Source organism: Chrysemys picta, chromosome 6 (genome assembly GCF_011386835.1).
Source record: "Chrysemys picta bellii isolate R12L10 chromosome 6, ASM1138683v2, whole genome shotgun sequence".
In the NCBI taxonomy this organism is placed as follows: Eukaryota; Metazoa; Chordata; order Testudines; family Emydidae; genus Chrysemys; species Chrysemys picta.
In genome coordinates this window covers 22,934,171-22,956,023 of record NC_088796.1, presented here as the reverse complement: position 1 = coordinate 22,956,023, position 21,853 = coordinate 22,934,171, and the positions used below count along the sequence as shown (strand labels likewise).

General features: G+C 37.8%; 1 protein-coding gene across 4 annotated transcripts in view; it reads left to right on the top strand.

The window, feature by feature from the left end:
- Nucleotides 1-21,618, top strand: part of ZFR (zinc finger RNA binding protein) — a 52,292-nt gene extending 30,674 nt beyond the window's left edge. For 2 of the 4 annotated variants that reach the window (XM_005303840.5, XM_005303839.5), the window contains exons 9-20: nt 382-578; nt 1,136-1,255; nt 1,877-2,022; nt 3,130-3,292; nt 4,550-4,755; nt 5,010-5,160; nt 6,940-7,081; nt 12,114-12,211; nt 13,033-13,128; nt 18,069-18,180; nt 18,318-18,415; nt 19,112-21,618. In XM_005303840.5, the coding sequence (XP_005303897.1) occupies nt 382-578; nt 1,136-1,255; nt 1,877-2,022; nt 3,130-3,292; nt 4,550-4,755; nt 5,010-5,160; nt 6,940-7,081; nt 12,114-12,211; nt 13,033-13,128; nt 18,069-18,180; nt 18,318-18,415; nt 19,112-19,291 (1,709 nt within the window). In that variant the 3' untranslated portion in view covers nt 19,292-21,618. The remainder of the gene's footprint in view (nt 1-381; nt 579-1,135; nt 1,256-1,876; nt 2,023-3,129; nt 3,293-4,549; nt 4,756-5,009; nt 5,161-6,939; nt 7,082-12,113; nt 12,212-13,032; nt 13,129-18,068; nt 18,181-18,317; nt 18,416-19,111) is intronic. The other 2 variants (XR_010602131.1, XR_010602130.1) reach the window with 1 other exon arrangement.
- The last annotated feature ends 235 nt before the right edge of the window (nt 21,619-21,853 follow it).

Genomic DNA, 21,853 nt, shown 5'->3' with positions numbered 1-21,853 from the left:
TCCCTTTCAATCTTGCCTCCTGCTTGCAGAACATTGAGCTGGATTTAATACAAGTCTAAATTGCATAAGCCTACTAAATCTTTACTGCAAAAATGGAGACCTTTGGTCAACAGTTTTAAAAGTTTGGGTACCATTAAAGTATTTAAGAAAAATAAACAACCCACCCTAAACGTTGATTATAGCTGAACTTTTACAATGTTCTCTGTTTAATTGTATGTTTATGGTGTTTAAATTTATTCTTAAAATAATTTGAAAAAATGGAGGTACTCTGGCCAAAATCTTGCCATTTGCAAATGAAATCTCTTTAATCTGTACATATTCTGTAAGCATATAATCATTCTACCAAAATTAAAATGAATTGTTAAACTTATTTGATTTTAGGTGGTAATAAGCTACAGACAACAGGAAGTAAACAGGAAGATATGAAAGCAGTTGAAAATGTTAAGAATACTCCTTTGGTTGCTGTTGTACAGACGCAGGAAGTAAAACCAGATACGGCATCAGAACCAGTGACTCCAACAACTCTTGCTGCTTTGCAGAGTGATGTCCAGCCGGTGGGCCATGACTATGTGGAGGAGGTATTAATCTGAAAATCCTTTTAGTATACTTGTTTGATTAAATAAAATGTGTCAATTAGAATTATAACGCAAGACCCTGATCCTGCAAAGACTTGTGCATGTGCTTAAATTCAAACTTTGTGAGCAGAACCTTTGAAGTCAGTGGAGCTGTTCACCATGCATTCTGGTAAGCATGTGTATATAAGTTTTGTAGGATCCAGGGTTTAAGTTGAATATACTAAAAAAGGTTTTCCACTATTTTTTTTAAGTATTTGTTTGAATCTAAGGAGTAAATAAAACAACTATATTTTTAATCCTGTAAGCTCTTCTGGGTATGAATCATGTGTTCCTCTTCGTACAATACCTAACACAGTGGGGATCTGATCATGATTGACAATTCTTATCTTGACAATACCTCTTTTAAAGTGCATACTAAAATATATGTGTGTAAATATGTTAACATATTTTGAGTAGGATACAATTAAGATTCTTGTAAAATTAGGTTAATTTGTAGAAAAGGTAAATTGTGGGATTTTTAATATCCAAAAAAACTAATACAACATTATTTTATTTCCAAGGTACGGAATGATGAAGGGAAGGTGATCCGCTTTCACTGCAAACTTTGTGAGTGCAGCTTTAACGATCCTAATGCCAAGGAGATGCATCTAAAAGGAAGGCGGCACAGGCTTCAATATAAAGTTAGTTGATATACTGCTGACCGTATTTAAACTTTACAAGACCTTAATTGTAGTAACTTGTTACTTAGATTCAAGATGAGTGGTTACCATGCCCAAATGGTATGTAAAAGGGTAGAAAAATATTGTATTTATCTTTCTTGGTGTGTATTTTAAGATGATATATGGTGGCTTAAAGAAGTGATATGTGCTGTGATATATTTTTTTTTTAATGAAAATGTTAAGCAGCACTGTATTTGAGTGTTTGGAAACACTAAAATGTAGTAATTAAAGTTACGGTAAGTCCTTGCATGTTTTTTACTATGAATTAGCAATAGTACAGGATTAGCATTGGGCTACATTTTACAGAACACTTTTCTTTAAATTGACTTACTTAGGGTGATAGGAAGAGTAAAACTTTCTATTTTTGGCAGTATTTTCTTAATTTTATATTAATTCTGGGCATTGCTCAGTTATTCCAGTCTTTAAAACATGATTTATTAAAACTGCATGTTTTAACCAAAACCTTGTGTTCTAAAGTACTAATGTTTGACATGGTAGAAAAATACTATAAGAGTAAATTTCCTAAAGCCAGGGTGAAATGAAAAGTAAAACCAACATTTCATTCTATCTCTGAAACATTAGAAAAAAGTAAATCCAGATTTGCAAGTAGAAGTAAAGCCCAGTATCCGAGCAAGAAAAATTCAAGAAGAGAAGATGAGAAAGCAGATGCAGAAAGAAGAATATTGGAGAAGACGAGAAGAGGAGGAACGTTGGAGGATGGAAATGAGGTAACATGTCTAATATTATAAGTATTGGATGAGTTGAACAAAAGCTGCAGTGAGGTCACCTGAAGAGGGTTCCCATCCTAGGTTCCCTGTAAGCTGTATGGCCACGCAGCAGACTACTTAGGGCTGCGCAGGTCCCCTGGCCTGGCCCAGCCCCTCAGGAGCTGCCGGGGAGAGGAGCCCCGGCCTAGCCCAGGCCCTCACCCCAACCCTCTGCCCCCCCTCCACCTTCCCAGAGCTCGCACCCCCAGCCAAAGCCTTCATCCCCCTGCAACCCAACCCTCTGCCCAGCCCTGAGTCCCCTTCCGCACTCTGAACTCCTCAGCCCCACCCCACCCCATGAATTTTATTATGTGCGCTCACTGGAGCTGCCGCAGCTGGGGACAGGAGCCCCTCCCCTGACTCGGCTGGAGCTGCTGCAGCTGGGGACAGGAGCCCCTCCCCTGGCCCGGCCCAACCCCGCTGGAGCTGCCACAGTGGGGAGAGGCGCCGCTCCCTCCCAGTCCAGGTGCTGCTTGGGGGGGAGAGAGCTTAGCGGAGTCCTCTCTCCCCGCCGTAGCCCCGGGGCAGCCTACACCTCAAACCCGTCATCCCCAGCCCCACCCCAGAACCCGTGCCCCAACCCTCTGCCCCAGCCCTGAGTCCCTTCCCTCACTCCGAAACTCTCTGCCCCACCCCGTCACGTGAATTTTGTTATGTGCACCAATATAGAGGTAATGTGTCACACATCACTTCCATATTGGTGCACATTGCAAAATTCATTCTGCACATTGGTGTGAAAAATTAGAGGGAACTCTGGTTCCATCCTATTTAATTACCTCCTGATGAATGCTCATGTTGAGGACTCTAAACCTTTTTGTCTTCAGGCCATCGTACAACTCTGAGCATTTTTTATTTGATCCATCTGAGGAATAGGGGTCTGTTTAAAATTGTTTGTATTTAAGAGTAGGGGTTGCTTCTAGTGCAACTATCCCTTTTTACTTATCCTTTGGAGCTCCCAAGGTCATGACTACTAAAGATGAGCTAGTGAATACTATCAAATAATTTTTTAGAAGAATTGAAAACTGCTCTTTGCTATATAAAGAACATACTTTGGTTCATACAATTCAGACGCTACGAGGAGGACATGTACTGGAGGAGGATGGAGGAGGAGCAGCATCACTGGGATGACCGTCGCCGAATACCTGATGGAGGATATCCTCATGGCCCTCCAGGACCTCTAGGCTTGCTAGGCGTCAGACCAGGAATGCCTCCTCAGCCCCAGGGACCAGCTGTAAGTTTCTTAAATTGGAAAATTTAAAAGTTGAAGTCTCTTAAATCAGGCATAGTTCTTGGGTATATTTGATCTTGGCCATCTGTATTACTACATTAATCTGTTTCAATATTATTGTCTAATAAAGTGCTTGGAAATGTGAAAAAAACAGGACTCTGTACAGGTACAAGAATCTGTCGGAGAGTCCTGCTGAATTAAGTGTCAATATAAGAGCATATTAAAGGTACATGTTGACCAGCCTCACGTGCAAGTCTACCTGCATAAATTTACCATTAGTTAATATTCATATGCAATATTATTTTCAAGAAACAGAAATAAATACTTTACAAAAAATTTCATTGATTAATAAATATCTAACTATTTCCCAATTAACAGTAAAACAACAAACATTACATTATTTAGAAGAAAGAGGATAAAAGTTAAGGTTAGATTTGATAAACAATGCATTTCCTTACATGTAGAGTTGACAGAATTTGATTTTTTTAGTTTTGAAGGATAATATCCATGTTTATTTTTAAGCATTTTTTAATTATCAATTTAAATTTTAATTGTTGCAGGAAATTACGGGGTAAGAGTAAGACAATAATAATTTAATAAGAGTAGGCATTGGAATTCAAAAAGTTAAAGCTTTTTAGCGGTTAAACCACAAATTGTCACGTGTCCAGATATATAAAGTCAGTATCCTTAAAACTCTACTAAGTTCTCAAGCAGACTTTTCTTTCTTTGCCTAGGTGCAAATTTAGAATAGATGGAGCTATTTTTTCATCGTGTGTGTGTTCAGCATTTATCTACATTTACCGATAAAAATCTAATCCTTCCAACCTTTCTGTTTTTATAACCTTTTATATTTGGTTATACAGACGCTCCCCAGGTTACGCAAACCCGCACTTACAGAAAAAGTTCCGTAAGCGGTGTGTGTTTGTGGGTTGGTTTTTTTGGTGGGTTTTTTTTGCGTAATTGTCAGGTTTACATCCCTGACTTATGCAAAATTTGACTTATGGAAGGTGTTCTGGAACGGAACACTCTTTACTCACTCTAAGATTGCACACATATACGTGCATGTTTACTTGAGTAGTCTTAAAATTACTGTGTCCTTAGCTTTTAGTTTTTGTTACTTTTAAATTGCCAGGTTTTATATGCGATTATGATGCTGTCACTCAGCACTCTTACTGGTTTTTGTTTTTAATTAAGTTTTCTTGCTAGAACTTGTATTTTAAAAATTCAAGTAAAGTTACCATAACATTTTTCTCAATGTAGCCTCTGCGTCGTCCAGATTCATCTGATGACCGTTATGTGATGACCAAACATGCAGCCATTTATCCAACTGAGGAGGAACTTCAGGCAGTCCAAAAAATAGTTTCCATCACTGAGCGTGCTCTGAAACTTGTGTCTGACAACATGACTGACAATGAAAAAACTAAGGGCAAAGAGGGAGATGATAAGAAAGATGGCAGTAAAGACAGGTATGTCTGTCTTCAGTTTAAAAAATTTTGTGCTGAGGTGGAAAAAGTCATCCCATGTTTCTCCCCCTATATCCTCTTTAGTGCCGCCTCAGATTCTGTTCTCTCTAGGTTCTGACTGCATGCATCACGATGGTATCTGAGTATGTGGAGCGCTGTGTTTTACTTTATCTGTTTTTTTTAATCTTCAAAGTTGTTTATGAATGATTGATATGATTTGAAGCACGTCTTGTAACTATAACTTCACTTCCCCACAGAGCTTTGAAAGGAGTTTTACGGGTAGGAGTTTTGGCTAAAGGCTTACTTCTCCGTGGAGATCGAAATGTCAACCTTGTTTTGCTGTGTGCTGAGAAGCCTTCAAAGGCATTACTCAGTCGTATTGCAGAAAGTCTTCCCAAACAACTTGCAGTAAGTTGGATTTGGATTTTTGAGAAGATGCCATAAAAAACGTTTTCTGGAGTCAAATTATTTGTAGGGCTGACTGTTCCCTAGCAGGGACATTAAAAGTTGTGTAGCATTTTCCCAGTATTTGTATCTGAATTCAGTGCCCATGAAAAGTCTTTTCAACCCATTGTATGGGTAAGCAAGAAGCGGGATCCATTTCACAAGAGCATGGAAATGTTTGTTCTGCTCCTCACAGGTAGTGCCAGTTCATAGATGTAGTAATCTCTCTGTCCTTTTATATGTGAAGACAGAGGTTGGTGTAAGAATCCTCTTTTGCCTAAACTACCATCAGTGCCAAAGACAGAAGTAATATACATACATGGTAACAGTCGTAGGTGGTTTACTTGAATGGAGATTATAAATAGCAGTACAGTTATCAGTTACTATGCCCCCCCCCCCAAGATGACTAGGTAAAAATAGCAAAAACTGTATGACCCTTTCATAAGCCGACCCTATATTTCAGGGGTTGGCAAACTTTGGCTCCTGGCCCGTTAAGGTAAGCTGCTAGCATTAGCCTGGACATTTTGTTTACCTGGGGCGTTCACAGGCACGGAGCCCCTCCACTCCCAGTGCCCACGATTTGACGTTCCCAGCCAATGGGAGCTGCGGGAAATGGCATGCCTGTGAACGCTCCAGGTAAACAAAACGACAATGTATTAGATATTCAATTCAATGATTATATAGAGTTTTCAAAATCATCAAATTTTGGTGTAGACCCGTTTATAAGCTGACCCCTGCTCTTTGATGCGTCACATTTTTACCAAAAATATTCGGCTTATGAACGACACCTACCTCATTACTCACTCTAAGATTGCACACACATACATAGCACTGAATGTGAAGTAAAACATCTGCCATAAATCCCCGAATAATGAAAAATTCATACTTAGAACTATGATCTTATCTCTCATCTACTCCAAAAGCCTACGTATGTTATGGAATCATAGAAGGTTTGCAATGTTGTCCTTTGTTCTGATGTCACTTGACAGAGGATAATATTGCAAGATAATATGCTGGCACAATGGATGAATTGAGAAATAACTAGCTTTCACTGAATTTTTTGTTGCTGTAAGCAAAATATGCAAACCTTGGGCCAGGTCCTCGAGACCAGCCATTTGCCTGTGCAGCTTGTGGAGGAGGGGACGACGGTGTTGACAGGTTTTCCTTGGGTCATTAGGAGCCAGTAATTCTGATCATAAGGAATAACTTAGACTAACCTCATGGCTACTCTTTAAGTTATTGCGTGGTCTGTTAGCTGCCCCCGGGGGCCACTCCAGCAACCATTAATAAAGTAAATATAGCAGTTTACCTGCACTCGAAGGGGCTGTGGCATAGGAATCACTACTTCAGCTCTGTGCCATCTAAAGATTTCTCCAAACCAGGGGAATCCTCCATTGATTAGTTAAACCGGGTTTAAGACTGTTTGTTTTTTTTAACTTAAAAATTGCTGAGAATCTGACCCCTTATTTTAATATATTTTGTGCATGAATTTCCTCAGTGTGGTATCTTTTAAAAATGCTTTTGGGGCAACTGCTACATGTTTTTAGTTACAGTTCCTGATAAAACTGCATGGCATTTTTTTTTTTAAACCGCATGATTAAAACCATATAATTATGTATTGAGCAGACACCATTGTTATATTGTAGTTCTGTGACCCTCTGAGAATGAATGTGTCCCCCCTCCATCCCCTCTTTTTTGTAAGTGCTAAACGTGCAATTGCTTCCAATTTTTTTCATTATTCAGGTAATAAGTCCTGAGAAGTATGAAATAAAGTGTGCAGTACCAGAAGCAGCGATAATTTTGAATTCATGTGTGGAACCCAAAATGCAAGTTACTATCACATTGACATCACCGATCATTCGGGAGGAGAACATGAGGGATGGAGGTTGGAAAGTTGTTAAAGATGTTACCTCTATATTACTGGTTTTTGTATATTTATCTAGTCTGTTTAAGATGACATTAAGTCCTGGAAGGCAACATGCTGGCATAATATACGTATTTGATTGAAACCCTACTTATTCAACAACCAGTCTTGCTAGAGATCATTAAAATTCAAGGCTTATATGATGCATTTATTTAGATCAAAAAATTATCTTCTTCCCCCTAACTTAATGTCCAGCCTCAGCTTTCTGGAAAAGTTACTAAATTGTGTCTCTTTTCTCCTCCCTCCCCTTACAAAATTCAGTTATTTGGAAAACTAAATGTTTTACAGCAAGTTGGTTACAAGCCTGTCCTCAGAGATTTTGCAGCATATTAGAAAACTAAATCTTTATATCTTTACATTCTGGTTTTGAAACCGGATCTGTCTTGCCACCACTTACATCCTTAAAATGGCATTGCTGCATATAATATACACGTTATTTTGATGTTCATAGTGCTTGTAGCTTTGTCTGAAAGAAGATGTGAATTTTTCCAGCTGTCTGAGGTTGGTCTTTGGACTGGAGTGCTTTTTTAAATATACAGGCTCCTGGTATTAAGATCTGAGTATTTTACCCAAATAGCATACACAGAGTAGTACAGTAATAAGAAATGGGTTGGTCACTGAGTTAAAGGAGAAGTTGGTTGGCGCTCTTAAAACCGATTTATATTTGTGAATGTGCAATCCCATTGGTGCCAGCAGTGTTGCTTTAGGGTCTGTTCTGTAACACTTTCAAAGCTCCAAAAGCTTTCTAGCCAACAAGCATGATTAATGTCTGCAATAGGTTGGTTCTATTGTTCTGTGGGTCAGATAAAATTAACTTTGTTTCCTTTCATCCTGTGTTTTCGTAGTCAAAGAGATCATAACAAACCAGGGTCTGTTGTTGAATATGAACCTACAAGCAGGCAATTTGTCTGTATTAACACTTTTTCATGATGCAGGTTGGAAAAAAAGTGTGTGTGTATGTATATGTGTGCGTGTGTATATGCATATATAGTTATTTAATTAAAATCATAGAATTAATTCTTTTATTTTGTCTCAGCAGTTTTATCTATCCTTTAAAATATTTGATGCTTTTCCTTATGTTAGATATTTTTGAAATTAGAGAATTATAATCAAGCTTTGTTGTCAGAGCTGCTTCCTACACCAGAAAACAAAGCTGGAATATGTGTTCTCTGGATTGGATGACTTTTATTTTTGATCTTTAGTAATGTGCTGTACACAATTAATGAACTGTGTGTATATCTCCAACTATACATGCTTTGTACCAATATTATTACATCAAACCCAGCCATTTTCGTCTCCATTTTTGGCAATTGAAATTATGCCAGAAATGTGATACTTGGTTCACCTGGACTGAATCATGCAAAGCATTTCACCTTGTTAACAATTGGTTTAAAAAAAAAAAAAAAAGCAGTCGCCGTTATAGGTTTGATTATAGATGCTATGAAATTAGATTAATTTTAACCATTATCTTTATTCCTTAATGTACTGTGGAAAACTACAATTAGTCCACACTGCAGTTCTAAACTACAGTAAAATTGGTTTGTGGCCATTAGAATTTTATCCTATAATAAATGTAAAAAGATAAATCACAGGTGTTTTTCAGTTCATTGATACTTTATGCCCCAAAGGAAACAAAACTATATTTTTGTCTGACCCAGACTTGAGCTAGAATTGTCATTCTGAGTTTGAGTCACCTGCTGAGTTGATGGTATTGCCTTTAGGGAAGCAAAATCAAACGAGTTAAATCGATTTCACTTCAAGACACTGAGCAGTGTAAAATGGATGTGCGGAAAAGTTCACTTGTGAAACTAGAAGAAAATGCAGAATATTGAACTGCAGATTATTGCAATGAACCAGGTCTTATTATGAAGATTGCTGCTTATTTGCTGCAGAATAACAGTGTGTGTTTTTTCTTTTACTGCAGCTCCTAATGCTCTGTGTCTTAAAATGGTTTAAAGTCTTTTGCTGGCTTTGTGGGAGCTAGTTTAGGTGATAACGAAGGCTTTGCCGGAAGAAACAGTTTGATTAAAGATGAGACTGTGACTTGCATGTGAAGTAAAATCATATTTAGTGTGTGATAATAATCCCATTAAATGACAAAAGGATAAAAAAGAAAATGAATTATTTTAAAGATAAAACTGTTAACCGCACGGCAATTGTGCCATACATTATTGTGCATTTGACAGTTATCCAGCATTTCCCTGAATTGACTTTGAATCTGATAAGTTCTAAATGCTCTAACCCTTGCTGTAGAATCTTTCTCTCAGCAAACAAAGTATATTATGTGTGTGTGTGTGTGTGTGGGTTTTTGGTTTTTTTGTTTTTTTTTGTTGGTTTTTTTTTTTTTAATCCTTAGTTTATCAGTCCCGGTCCAAAGCCTTCTAGCAGAGGGAGTTGAATCCTGTCAGGGGTTGCTGCCAAGACATCGGAAGGATTTTTGACCAAGGTTTTCTAAAGCTCAGTGTCACACCTGCCATACTGCATAAAGGATAGGCTTTGGTTGCATAGTCCTAGCATTTACTGTTACTTTGTGTTTTTTCTTTTTGTCTTTTGTCTCTCTTCTCGAATTAAGCAGTGTTCACACTAGTTTTGAAATAGTTGACTGGGTAACATGTATTTCACATAGTGGAATTTACTGAAATTGATATACCTGTTAACTTTTAATGAGGAAATAGTGTGGACACAGCATGTCTTCTAACCAAAGATTAACCCCTTATGTTTAGGTTATTTATAAAATACAGTTACATAGGGTAAGAATTTGTACTTGTTTTTGTAAATTAACATAGCTTTTGTTTTAGGTTAACAGGGTGGCAGGTTAGGAGTCTAATTACTATAGTCTTTAAGGGGTTAATCCACTTGAAACGTAAAACAGGTGCAAAAATCCACAATGACATTTTACAAGAGTTTCTCAAATATATTTTCAGCCAAAATTTATTCTCGGTTGCAATAGGTGCCTTGGCATCTTCTGACTTTCACAATAGCTTTAAGTTTCAAGGTTATTCATGCAGTCTCCATTATTAATGGCACATGGCATATTTCAGATCCATGTTTCCAGCATAAAGTAAGATTGTCTACTGTGCATTAAAATGTAAATATTTCATAATAGAATTATTTTCCAAAGTGTTTCAGTGCTAGAAACTGAGTAATTGCAGTTTCAAGTTATATAGTATATTATTATGCTGAAAGATTGCACAGTGTCACCTATTTGCACATTCGTGTTATAAGAATGTAGATAATTGACTGACACACACAGGCCACTTGACCCCCCCCCCCAAGTTTGGGTTAATTTCTCAACCTCCCCTTGGTTTTCTACAATGGGTTTTTCTCTAAATGTATTCATTGTCTCTAATACTCGCATTATGCTCCTTTCTTAGATTGCCTTACTTGACAGCTTTTTTCTGTAGGTTTACTATTCTTGACTGAAATAATTTTACTTTTAATGTCTTCACTTACTCTTTGACCCCTTCATCAGTGTAAATGGCTCCTCATTTCACCTTATCAAATACAATCTCACAAATATACTCAACATTAGTATCTACTTTTTCCCCAACAAAAATTCTTAATGTGGAATCATTGTGGCTTCTTATATTTCACCTGGTGCAGAGCAAAATAAATTTTCCAATGAAAAGGAGACCAAATCCAAACAGTATTCTAGATTTAATTTTTAGTAATTTATATTGGAGAGTTATAGTATCCTTTTTAATTTATATGCTTTTTAACAGTGGGTGCATCCTAATAGCCTATTGACTTTTTTTCCTTCATTGGCATTCCTATGTTGGCAGCTTCCCTTAAATCTTTTTCAAGTCAGTATGCTTCATGAGTGTTATAGTGAATGTCATCACTTTTTTTGTTTGGTACTCTAACTTGCTCATGTCACATTTTCCAACACCAGACTGCTTTTAATATATTGCCACTCTTCTGAATGAGCCAAATGGAGTGTTGTTTAATTAGTCATCCTCTGCCATATCAACATATTTTGTTACTCATCATGAAGGCCATTTTCATATATAATAAGCTAAGGGCGTTATATAACTAATAATTGAGTTACACCATTGGTACACCATTAGCCAGCTAGAAACTACCTTTTGGAATCACTCAGTGTTGCCTGTTTTGTTGGGACAACCAATTTGAAAAAGCTTATTGTACCTTTTGGTCACTTATTAGGTAGTCATAACTTGATCAAAACCCCGTTTCTTGAACACTTAAATGTACAAGATCTATTGTTTCTTTTATCTTCCAAACATTCTGATACTGCTTCTACTACTCTTCTTTCTTCTTTCTCCTGCTTAGACTTAACCAAGATATGCCTTTTTCAGCTGTTCGTTAATATTTCTTAGATGAAATTGGACGGTGTGCACACGCACACCGTGGAGATGCAAAAGCTATAGAAATTATAGTAGAAAGTAATTAAACTGATTGGAATTCTAGAGAGTATTTCACATACTTTGTCATATTAAAGCAAAATAATTTGCACTATAATTTAAATTTTAATGATGATATCACCAGATTCTGTGTGCTTCCAGAGCTTATTTGTTATACTTGTCCCTTTTTTATTAGAAGTAGGTCCAGAGTAACATGAGACCATTTAAGTTCAGCAAACTCAGTTTGTTGTAAATTCTACTCCATTAAAGTGGATTTTTGTGTTCCTTCTGTCTGTGTTCTCTGTGCTGGTGCACTGTGTCCAACCATCCTTCCTTCAATATTTAATTTTAGGGGAAATCTATTTTTACAGAGTTAGTTTGTATGAATAACTGCAGACTACTGCATAATCTGCAGTCCATTAAAAATTAGATTGAGGGCTAAATTGTATTATGCTCTTGATCTTTATACTGGGTTATATTCTAATCCCAATTAAAGGGATTTTATTGATATGCTGGATTGGGGTTAAACTCTAAATGGCACGTGTGACATTGAAGCTACTTTAAGGAAGTGTCTTGCTCACCTGGTCAAACACCCATTCCTCACTGCATTTTGCCAATTCAATCCATTTTAGATGTAACCTCGGGTATGGTGAAAGACCCACCGGACGTCTTGGACAGGCAAAAATGCCTTGACGCTCTGGCTGCTCTACGCCACGCTAAGTGGTTCCAGGTTCGGAACATCATTTTACTTTCTTCTTGTAGCCTTATGAGAGATTAGTTCAGTTGCAATATAAATGTTTAACTGTGAAAAAACTCAAGGTTGCCCATGGTAATAATACTTTAAATTAAATGAACAGAAAAATGTTATCATAGAAAGCTCAGTATGGAAGAACTGCTTTATGCAGTTATTGCTGATCTGACATAAACTCTTTTTCTGATCATTGAGAAGGCGATGTTGAAAGCTTGACTCGCTTTGGGTGATCATATGCTGTGTGTATTTGTAATATATTCCATAAGGCTGCAGAGTAACTTTGCTTTAAATAATGGAATATGTGTTTAAAGCTTTGTGTTTAGATTTAAGACTTTTTTCCCTATTTCTTGAAGTGCATTAAGTGTAGGGAATGAAAGGTGAGAAATAACTGTTTGGTTTAGTGACTTTGCACTCTGGCAAAGGCACAACAAAGAAACCAAACAGATTCCCTTGACCTTTCAGTCTCTATACATACTTTTTAGATCTTTATTCTTTTTATTTCTAATATAGAAAGATATTATATTATATGTATTGTTACAGATGAATATAGGTCAAAGTGTACAGGGGATCAAGAAATATTACTCTTGTATAACCTGTGCACTTTGACTTCTACCACCTTAAGTTTACTAACCCTGGCACAAAATACTGCTGTAAATGGCAGCTCATGAACAAAGTTTTAGTGACTTGTTTCTATTCTATATCTGAGCTTCCATTGAACAGTGGTGTTTTAGCTTTTCAACCTGTGGCCTGTTTTCTGTAGGTGCTGGGATTAATTAACTTGATTTTGTATTGCTCTCAAGGCTAGAGCTAATGGTCTGCAGTCCTGTGTGATTATCATACGTATTCTTCGTGACCTCTGTCAGAGAGTTCCAACTTGGTCTGACTTCCCAAGCTGGGTGAGTAATCCTCTTTTGCATGCACTTTAAGGCAGCAGCATGTTGCTACAAGTTCAGTGTCAGAAAATGCTGGTGCAGCTTTTTTTTAAATAAAGCCATATGTCAAGAATCAGTTTTTTGGTTGTTGTTTTTTTTCCCCCCTCAGCAGACAATTTCTTTTAAATCTTTAAAAAGAACCCAGACTTCTGGTATCCTGTGATTTCTGAGGCTAGAACTTTACCAAAGAATTTATTTTCTCCTACAGAACAAAAATACCACCAAAGAATTCAGTACTTCTTTTTTCTCTTCTTCTAAGAGTTTGTATAGAAGTTAAGAGTGATTATTTTTCATCTCAGTTTACTCTGAATTGCTTGGCCTTTCCTGAGACTTGTTTGAAATAATTTGTCAAATGTATCTGGATAACCATTGCAGAACAAACTTTGTGTAAAAGTTACTTGCTAAGGACCCCTTCTGTTACCATTCTCCTTAGGCCTGGTCTACACTAACCCTCCCAATTTGAACTAAGGTACGCAACTTCAGCTACGTGAATAATGTAGCTGAAGTCGACGTACCTTAGTTCGAACTTACCGCGGTCCAGACGCGGCAGGCAGGCTCCCCCGTCGACTCCACGTACTCCTTGCGCCGAGCAGGATTACCGGAGTTGACGGGGAGCACTTCTGGGTTCGATTTATCGCGTCCAGACAAGACGCGATAAATCGAACCCAGAAGTTCGATTGCCTGCCACCGAACCAGCGCGTAAGTATAGACAAGCCCTTTAATATCTGTTGCTGCTGCCAGATATCGTACCAGAGTACTGATATATGATGATCCATCTTTGACAGGGAGAGTGTTGGAAATAGTCCAAGCCACTTTATTGTTAGTTTGTGTTTGGACCAGAAGTGAGTTCTAAGATAGAAGGAGGGCTATAAAAGAATTTACCAATTCACTTCTGCTTAACTGAAAATAGTGTATAAGAGTTAAATTTTTTCATTAAGGCTTATTTGGCTTTAAAATAATACTTGAGCAATCTAAACACAGCACCAGATTCTGTGCTGCATCTCTTGAAAGAGCCAGCACACACAGCATAGCTCAAGGGGAGAGAGGGCAAAGGTGCCCTCCGTAAACCACCAGCATTCCAGACTGCTGAGAGGCTGGTACAGTCCCCAGTAGAAGTTGGAGGCTGCTCTGACTTAAGACTGTTTCCCTCGGGCTGCCCTTTGGGCTGCAGTGTCACCATAGTGATAGGTACTATGACTGTGCCCCCGAAACACACCCCTTAAACTGGAACTTGCGTGTGCCACTTGTGTTGGCCCTATGTGCCTGCTGCATCTGTGTGCGATACAGGAGCCCGAGCAGGCATAGAATCAGCTTCATAGTTTCTTTAGTCCTCAATGTAAAGTTACAAATTTCTGCAGAAAGAAAAGGTATTGAGTTTCATTGTTTATGGTTCAAACTCCCTCTTCTAGGAAAATAAAAGTGAGGCTTTAACTATTTAAAATGGGGTGATGAGCCAGAGGGAGGAGGAAGTTTACTACTACGCTCTTCATTAATACACACTTCCTAGAGGCCCCGAGGAATTTAGATACAAGTTCTCTTTTTCTACAGAAGAGGTTATATAATGCATTGCATACAGGAGAAAAATACTACAGCAAAACATTTTAGTTTGCAAAACATCAAACACTCAAAAATTAGGTTTCACAGTGGTAGCCGTGTTAGTCTCTATCAGTAAAAAGAACAAGGAGTACTTGTGGCACCTTAGAGACTAACAAATTTATTTGGGCATAAGCTTTCGTGGGCTAAAACCCACTTCCTCGGATGCATGCAGTGGAAAATACAGTAGGAAGATGTGTATATATACACAGAGAACATGGATAAAATGGGTGTTTTTGTTGTGGTGTGTGTGGTTGCTGGTGAGTATTTGCTTCAGGTTGTGGGGCTGTCTGTAAGCAAGGACTGGCCTGTCTCCCAAGATCTGTGAGAGTGAGGGATCGCTTACAGACAGCCCCCCAACCTGAAGCAAATACTCACCAGCAACCACACACTAATCCAGGAACCTATCCTTGCAACAAAGCCCGTTGCCAACTCTCTCCACATATCTATTCAAGGGACACCATCATAGGACCTAATCACATCAGCCCACCCTCAGAGGCTCGTTCACCTGCGCATCTACCAATGTGATATATGCCATCATGTGCCAGCGGTGCCCCTCTGCCATGTACATTGGCCACACCAGACAGTCTCTACGCAAAAGAATAAATGGACACAAATCAGACGACAAGAATTATAACATTGAAAAACCAGTCGGAGAACACTTCAACCTCCCTGGTCACTCAATTACAGACCTAAAAGTCGCAATTCTTCAACAAAAAAACTTAAACAGACTCCAACAAGAAACTGCCAAAGTGGAATTAATTTGCAAACTGGACACCATTAAATTAGGCTTGAATAAAGACTGGAAGTGGATGGGTCATTACACAAAGTAAAAACTATTTCCCCATGCTAATTTTTCCCCTACCGTTACTCACACCTTCTTGTCAATGGTTTGAAATGGGCCATCCTGATTATCATTACAAAAGTTTTTTTTTCTCCTGCTGATAATAGTCCACCTTAATTGATTAGTCTCAATAGAGTTGGTATGGCAACACCAATTTTTGTGTGTGTGTTCCTACTCTTATTTTCCACTGCATGCATCCGATGAAGTGGGTTTTAGCCCACGAAAACTTATGCTCAATTAAGTTTTAGTCTCTAAGGTGCCACAAGTACTCCTCGTTCTTTTTTCAAAAATTAGGAAATGCCAGAATTTAGGTTACTTATGCATTGCAAATTCTACCCCATTGCATTATGATGCATTATTTATTGAATGATCATACACTGTGTTTTTTTCCTCGTTATTCCTACCTGATTTGGTTCATAGGATGGACAGTGCTCAGAGACTGAGGCAGCTGTTTGATATTTTTGTACTCCCCGTTCAGTTAGTGGCCCTCTCTCCCTTGTTTACCAGATGCCATCCAAAGCCTCCAGTGAATTCAGAATTATTTCCTCACAGTCTTTTCTAGGGCACTCATCACCTTAGTAGGTGAGTGCCTCACAAACATTAATGAATTTTTCTATACTGCAAGACGGGAGGCATCCATTTTACAGGTAGGGAAACTGAGACACAAAGATTTGCCTGAGGCCACATAGTGAATCAGTGGCAAACCTAGGATTTGAACACACACTCCTGATTCCCAACCCTGTCCTCATTCTTTCAGACCATACTGTCTTATTGCTAGAGCTGCTGAATATTCACAGCTCCCATTGACTTCTGTTGTAGCTGTGAGTGCTCTGCATATCAGGCCCCAGGTATCTCAAGTTGAGCAGAGCAGGAATGAGGAATACATAATTAGTAGCAAGATGTTGGTTTAAGTAATTTGTTCAGCATTATATTGAAAGACCGTGGCAGAAGCAGGGATAGAATTGGATTCTCCTGTATGTCATTCACCTGCCTTAACCACGAGATCATCCTTTCTCTTCTTGCAGTCCCCTGTCTTGGTTTCTACACACTATCCAACTGCTAGAACAAATGAAGCAGGGTTCTTACAGACTAATTCATTACTTGACTGTGCTTCATTCCCTGCTTGCTGTGCATCTTGTGCACTCAATGAAGCCGGGATTCTCTGGAAAACAGTCTTTAATTACCGGATCACATACTATCAGAATGAATGTAAACAAAGCTGCAGAATTACGGCCGCACAGGCAACCCAAATGCCTTATTTTCTAATGCTCAACTTAGTAAAATAACAGGGGTAGCCGTGTTAGTCTGGAGCTGTAAAAAGCGACTGAGTCCTGTGGCACCTTATAGACTAACAGACGTATTGGAGCATAAGCTTTCGTGGATGAATACCCACTTCGTCAGACGCATGGTCTGGAAATTTTCACTACATGCATCTGACAAAGTGGGTATTCACCCAAGAAATCTTATGCTCCAATACGTCTGTTAGTCTATAAGGTGCCACAGGACTCTTTGTCGCTTCTTAGTAAAATAAATAATCCTCTTTTAATGGGTGGAGATTTTTTTGGCCGGGGGATGGGGGGAGGCAGGGGGAGGGAGGTTATGGGATTTCCTAGTCTTTTAAAAGAAAAAAAGGTAAATTATTTCATGTGCAGCTGTATCATCCCCACTATCATGCATCACCTGGTGTAGGGTTTGAATGCTAAACCTTCAGTTTGACCCACAGGACTAACAATTTGAGCATAGGAAATTATCCCTCAGGATGGAAGGGGTTGATCAAGGGAAGTCTGGCCCAGTGCGCACACGCTTATTCTCCCTTTCTCTTCTCTCACCCTCCCATCTCAGTACAGGAAGGGGAGGAGGAACCAGGCTCAGATTGTGCTCTCTCCACCCCCAACCCATTCCCTACCCAATCTCCCTGAAGAGTGTGCCTACTCCTGGGATTCCCAGTGCAGTCTGTATTACTGGTGCTGCTTTGGCAGTGATGTGGGCCAGACTTGGATTAGAATGTTTGTGTTCAGGGGACTGTTTTTTGGCATGCTGCTAACAGATGTGACAGAAGGGAAATTGAGATTTTTTTCATTTATATCTCCGCTAAGCCTAAACAGAATTTCATGGGTCAAAGAAAAGGTACTTTTCTAACCCTAGGATGTTCTCCCTGCTGAATTTCAAAAGTCAACTGCAAACAATGGAGGTGTTAGAGCATCTCAAAAAAGGTCATAAGAATCTTATAATGGGAAGTGTTAGACAACCTAAATATAGGGGTTATTGCTCTTAGGCTAATTTTGTATCACTATTCAGCTGTCTAAAAATCTGTTAGTCTAACTTTTCCTTACTTTTCAACTGGACACAATATTCTTTGTGTAACTTCTTATTAAGCTGTGTATACCAGAAGATCTGAGTTGAATTGTGATGGTTTCTTTTTTTAAAGCAGCCTAATAAAATAGTCTTTTTCTATTCTTGATTTTAGGCTATGGAGTTACTAGTAGAGAAAGCGATCAGCAGTGCTTCTGGACCACAAAGCCCTGGGGATGCATTGAGGAGAGTTTTTGAGTGTATATCTTCAGGAATAATCCTTAAAGGCAGGTTGCATTTGTTTGATACAAATTTTAGATTTTGTCAAGGGTATTTATAAGCTCAGCTAAAATGTATATTATAGTTGCTATATATAATCAGTATATGTGGACTCTAGTAATGGTAACTAGCCGTATTGTTATAGGTGGTCCTGGCCTTTTGGATCCTTGTGAAAAAGATCCTTATGATACACTTGCTTTAATGACAGACCAGCAACGAGAGGATATTACTTCGAGTGCACAGGTAATCAACATTATAATAAAATAGCCAAGTGTGGTGGTGGTATGCTGAAATATTGAAGATCGTTCTCCTTCAATAAAACTGGGGTGGAGGGGGGAGAATTGACTAATGTAACAAAAGTTTGAATAAATGCACAGATATATGCTCAGTTTAAGGGCTGAGTACTCAGGTGTTCTCACATAATGCTCAGTCTACCTATTAGAAACAGGCAATAAATCCTGAGGGCACTTACACTGGGAATCAAACTAGCTCCTAAATAAGGATAGCCTTTATGATGGCTTTATGCCCGACAAGGGTTCCCTTGTAGGGGAAGTATTCCAACTGTACGTTTGGTGCAGTTTTAGATCAGCTTTATGGCACAAAGGGTACTTTGTCATAAACTAAGATGTGGACCTAAGATTAGCTGTTGCTACTGCCAAGATTAGGAAAAGGATTACTGCAGTTCCATCCTTTTGTACTTGCAAAGATGTTCACGCTTGTCTGTATTTTATCAATCTAAATGACTGTACCTGTTTAAACTTAAAACTATATTGGATTGAAAAGGATTGCTGTAGATAAATTTGCATAAGCTTTGATTGTTTTTTTTTAATGTGGTTTATGAAGAAAATGTTAACTGCCTCCACTGTCATATTTAGGTTTAACATTTGTTTCTGATAAAAGGTTTTTGTTTTGTTTCCCCCCTCCTCCCTCTGTTACCAGTTTGCACTGAGACTCCTTGCATTCCGTCAAATACACAAAGTTCTAGGAATGGATCCATTGCCACAGATGAATCAACGTTTCAACATTCATAACAATCGTAAAAGGAGAAGAGACAGTGATGGGGTCGATGGGTTTGAAGCAGAGGGGAAAAAAGACAAAAAAGATTACGATAACTTTTAAAAATGTCTGTCATCAGTGTTAAGACAGGAAGTGATAATAGGAGTCCATTTGTTGCCTGACTCTTTTTTATTCATAATAATGTCTGTTTTAAAACATCCAAAAAACAGATGGAAGATCAATTTTGCAGAAAGAGGACTTAACTCTTCTGTGAAGTTCTAAACTTTTAATGGATGTGCAGTATCAGACAAATTATGGATGTAAAGATACCACAAATGGAAATTGTGCTCTGATTTAAAAAAATATTAGCTTAATTTTTCCCCCCCATTATTTTTTTTTTATTTAGACATAGGTTACTAACTGTAGTAACTTCCCTATTTTTTGTCCTTTTTATTAACTAGTCACTAGTGCATTGTCTTAAATCCTGACTCTATTTAATGCAGCATTTGTGCTTCAGTAGCTATGAGTATTTTGATATTTTATTTAGAAGTTTTGTTTGCCTTTGACACTAGTTGTATAAGTTACTCTGTGTTATAGATGGTATATAGTTTCCCTCCCACTTAATATTTTACAGCAGAACTTTTTTTTGTAAAGTGAGACTGCAGGATTTCGGTTTTTTTCCTAAATGTGAAGGGTTACAACACACAATTATCCTGCCGTTTGAGTGCTCAGAATTAAATGTTTCTGCCAATCTTGTGGCATTTTGTCTCTTTAGTGTGATATAACGGTGTAATTAAGACAGATTTGTGTTAATCTAATCAAGTTTGCTGTTAGTTGTGCATTAGCAGTATAAAAGCTAATATATACAGTATGGTCTTGCAACAGTTTTAAAGCAGCTGCATAATTGATCAAAAATGCATGACATTTTTGTTTTAATAGAAGGGCTTTTAAAACTATCATTTTAGGTTTAATGCATAGGTCTTTGTATGACTGACTTTGTGACATAGCAAGGCCAAAAAAATAACTTTCTGAATTTTTTTTTTCTTAAGATGCTAGTAAAAGAGGGCATTTTCCCATTTGGACAAAGTTGGCAGTTGTTTTCAAACAGCTTTGTCAATGTGATACTAATGCCATTTCATTAGCCCTTAAAATAGATGTTTGCCATATCAGTGCCTGTGAGGTAACTCCTAGTAGCTATTCCTGTATAGCTATTTTTCTGTGATTTTTTTTTTTTTCAGTAATTTGAAAACTAAAACTAAAGTGGATAAAGTATTGCTGACAAAGTGAAGGTTATCAAAAAAAACAAAAAACCCAGAAAATTATTTGGTGTGGCCACAGTGTATGCTTATGTCTTCTTCAAAAGCTAAATATTATAGCAATGGTGTAAGTAAAATTACATCATACTGTTGATGTATGCTCCAGTACACAGATGTGATTTGTTGTCACAGCACTACAGTGGGATACGCAACAGTGAAATACGCAAATAAAAACTAAAGTTTATTAAATGACTTTAACGTTCATTATACACTGGAAACTGAAGTTTCACTCTTTCTGTTTGGTGTGCACTATGCTTAGCTGAAGACCTGAAAAAATACGTGGGTTTAATATTGACTATGATAACATTCCTATAACTATTTTACAAATGACTGTAGGAAAATGTCAGATATTGCAAAGAACACTGGTTTTCTTGATTTAAAATTACTTCAAAGCCTTTTGATCCAATTCATCAGGTCAAACTTATCTTTGACCTTTTAAGTGATTAATTATTTTGCTTGTCCTTCAAAATATACTGGAGAAATTCCGAAAACATTTTAACACAGTGGCCTGTGGAATGTAAATACAATATTAATATAGGAGAGGGATCTTGCGTAAGTTTAAATATACAGTATCCTGTGAGCATCAAACACTGCGACTTAAAAAAATTAATACAAAGATATTAGTGGTCAGCAAACAAAATAATGGAAAGCTTTCCCAGTACAGAAAAAGATTCCTTAAAAGTAATTTCATATGGGAAATAGAGTAACTAGCATGTGCTCAAAAATTATTTTTAACGAAAGAGGATTGCACTAACTTCCTTTGTGCTACCTTGGCACTCAGTTCAGCAGTATGCAGTTGCCCAAGATCCTCTGCCTTTAAAAAGGAAGACGTTTTGCTGCCATGGTGTCCAATCAGTCATTGCCGTTTATTATTTTGGAAGTTGCTTCATGTTTTATATTTCAGTTGCTGTTCATTTGGCCATTTTAACTCCCTACGGAAGTTTCCTACCCAAATGAGAGATGCTGTCAGTTTAGTCATGTGACCCTATTCTTTAGGATGAAAAGGTCAAAGATAAGTTTTGGATTTCCTGCATTTTTGTTTCACTGACTTATACCTCTTAACCAGTTTCTGGATGTTTGAAATATTGTATACTTGAAGTGATTTCCCCATTAAACATGAAACTGTGACCATGATTTTTGTAGTAAAGAGTGGATTTGCAGTTTTGTTTTTCCTATCCATGATCAATGGATTATTGTAACTTGACAAAAATTACTGGCTTGTGCAGAATTAAGAGAAGGAAAAATCAGACAATTTGAGTTTTTTATTTTTAACAAGCTTGTAGAATACTTTTGCATTAAACTGTTTAATCTACTAAATCTTTTTTATATGCATGCATTTACAAAAAATACCTAAAACTGGTTTGCAAAC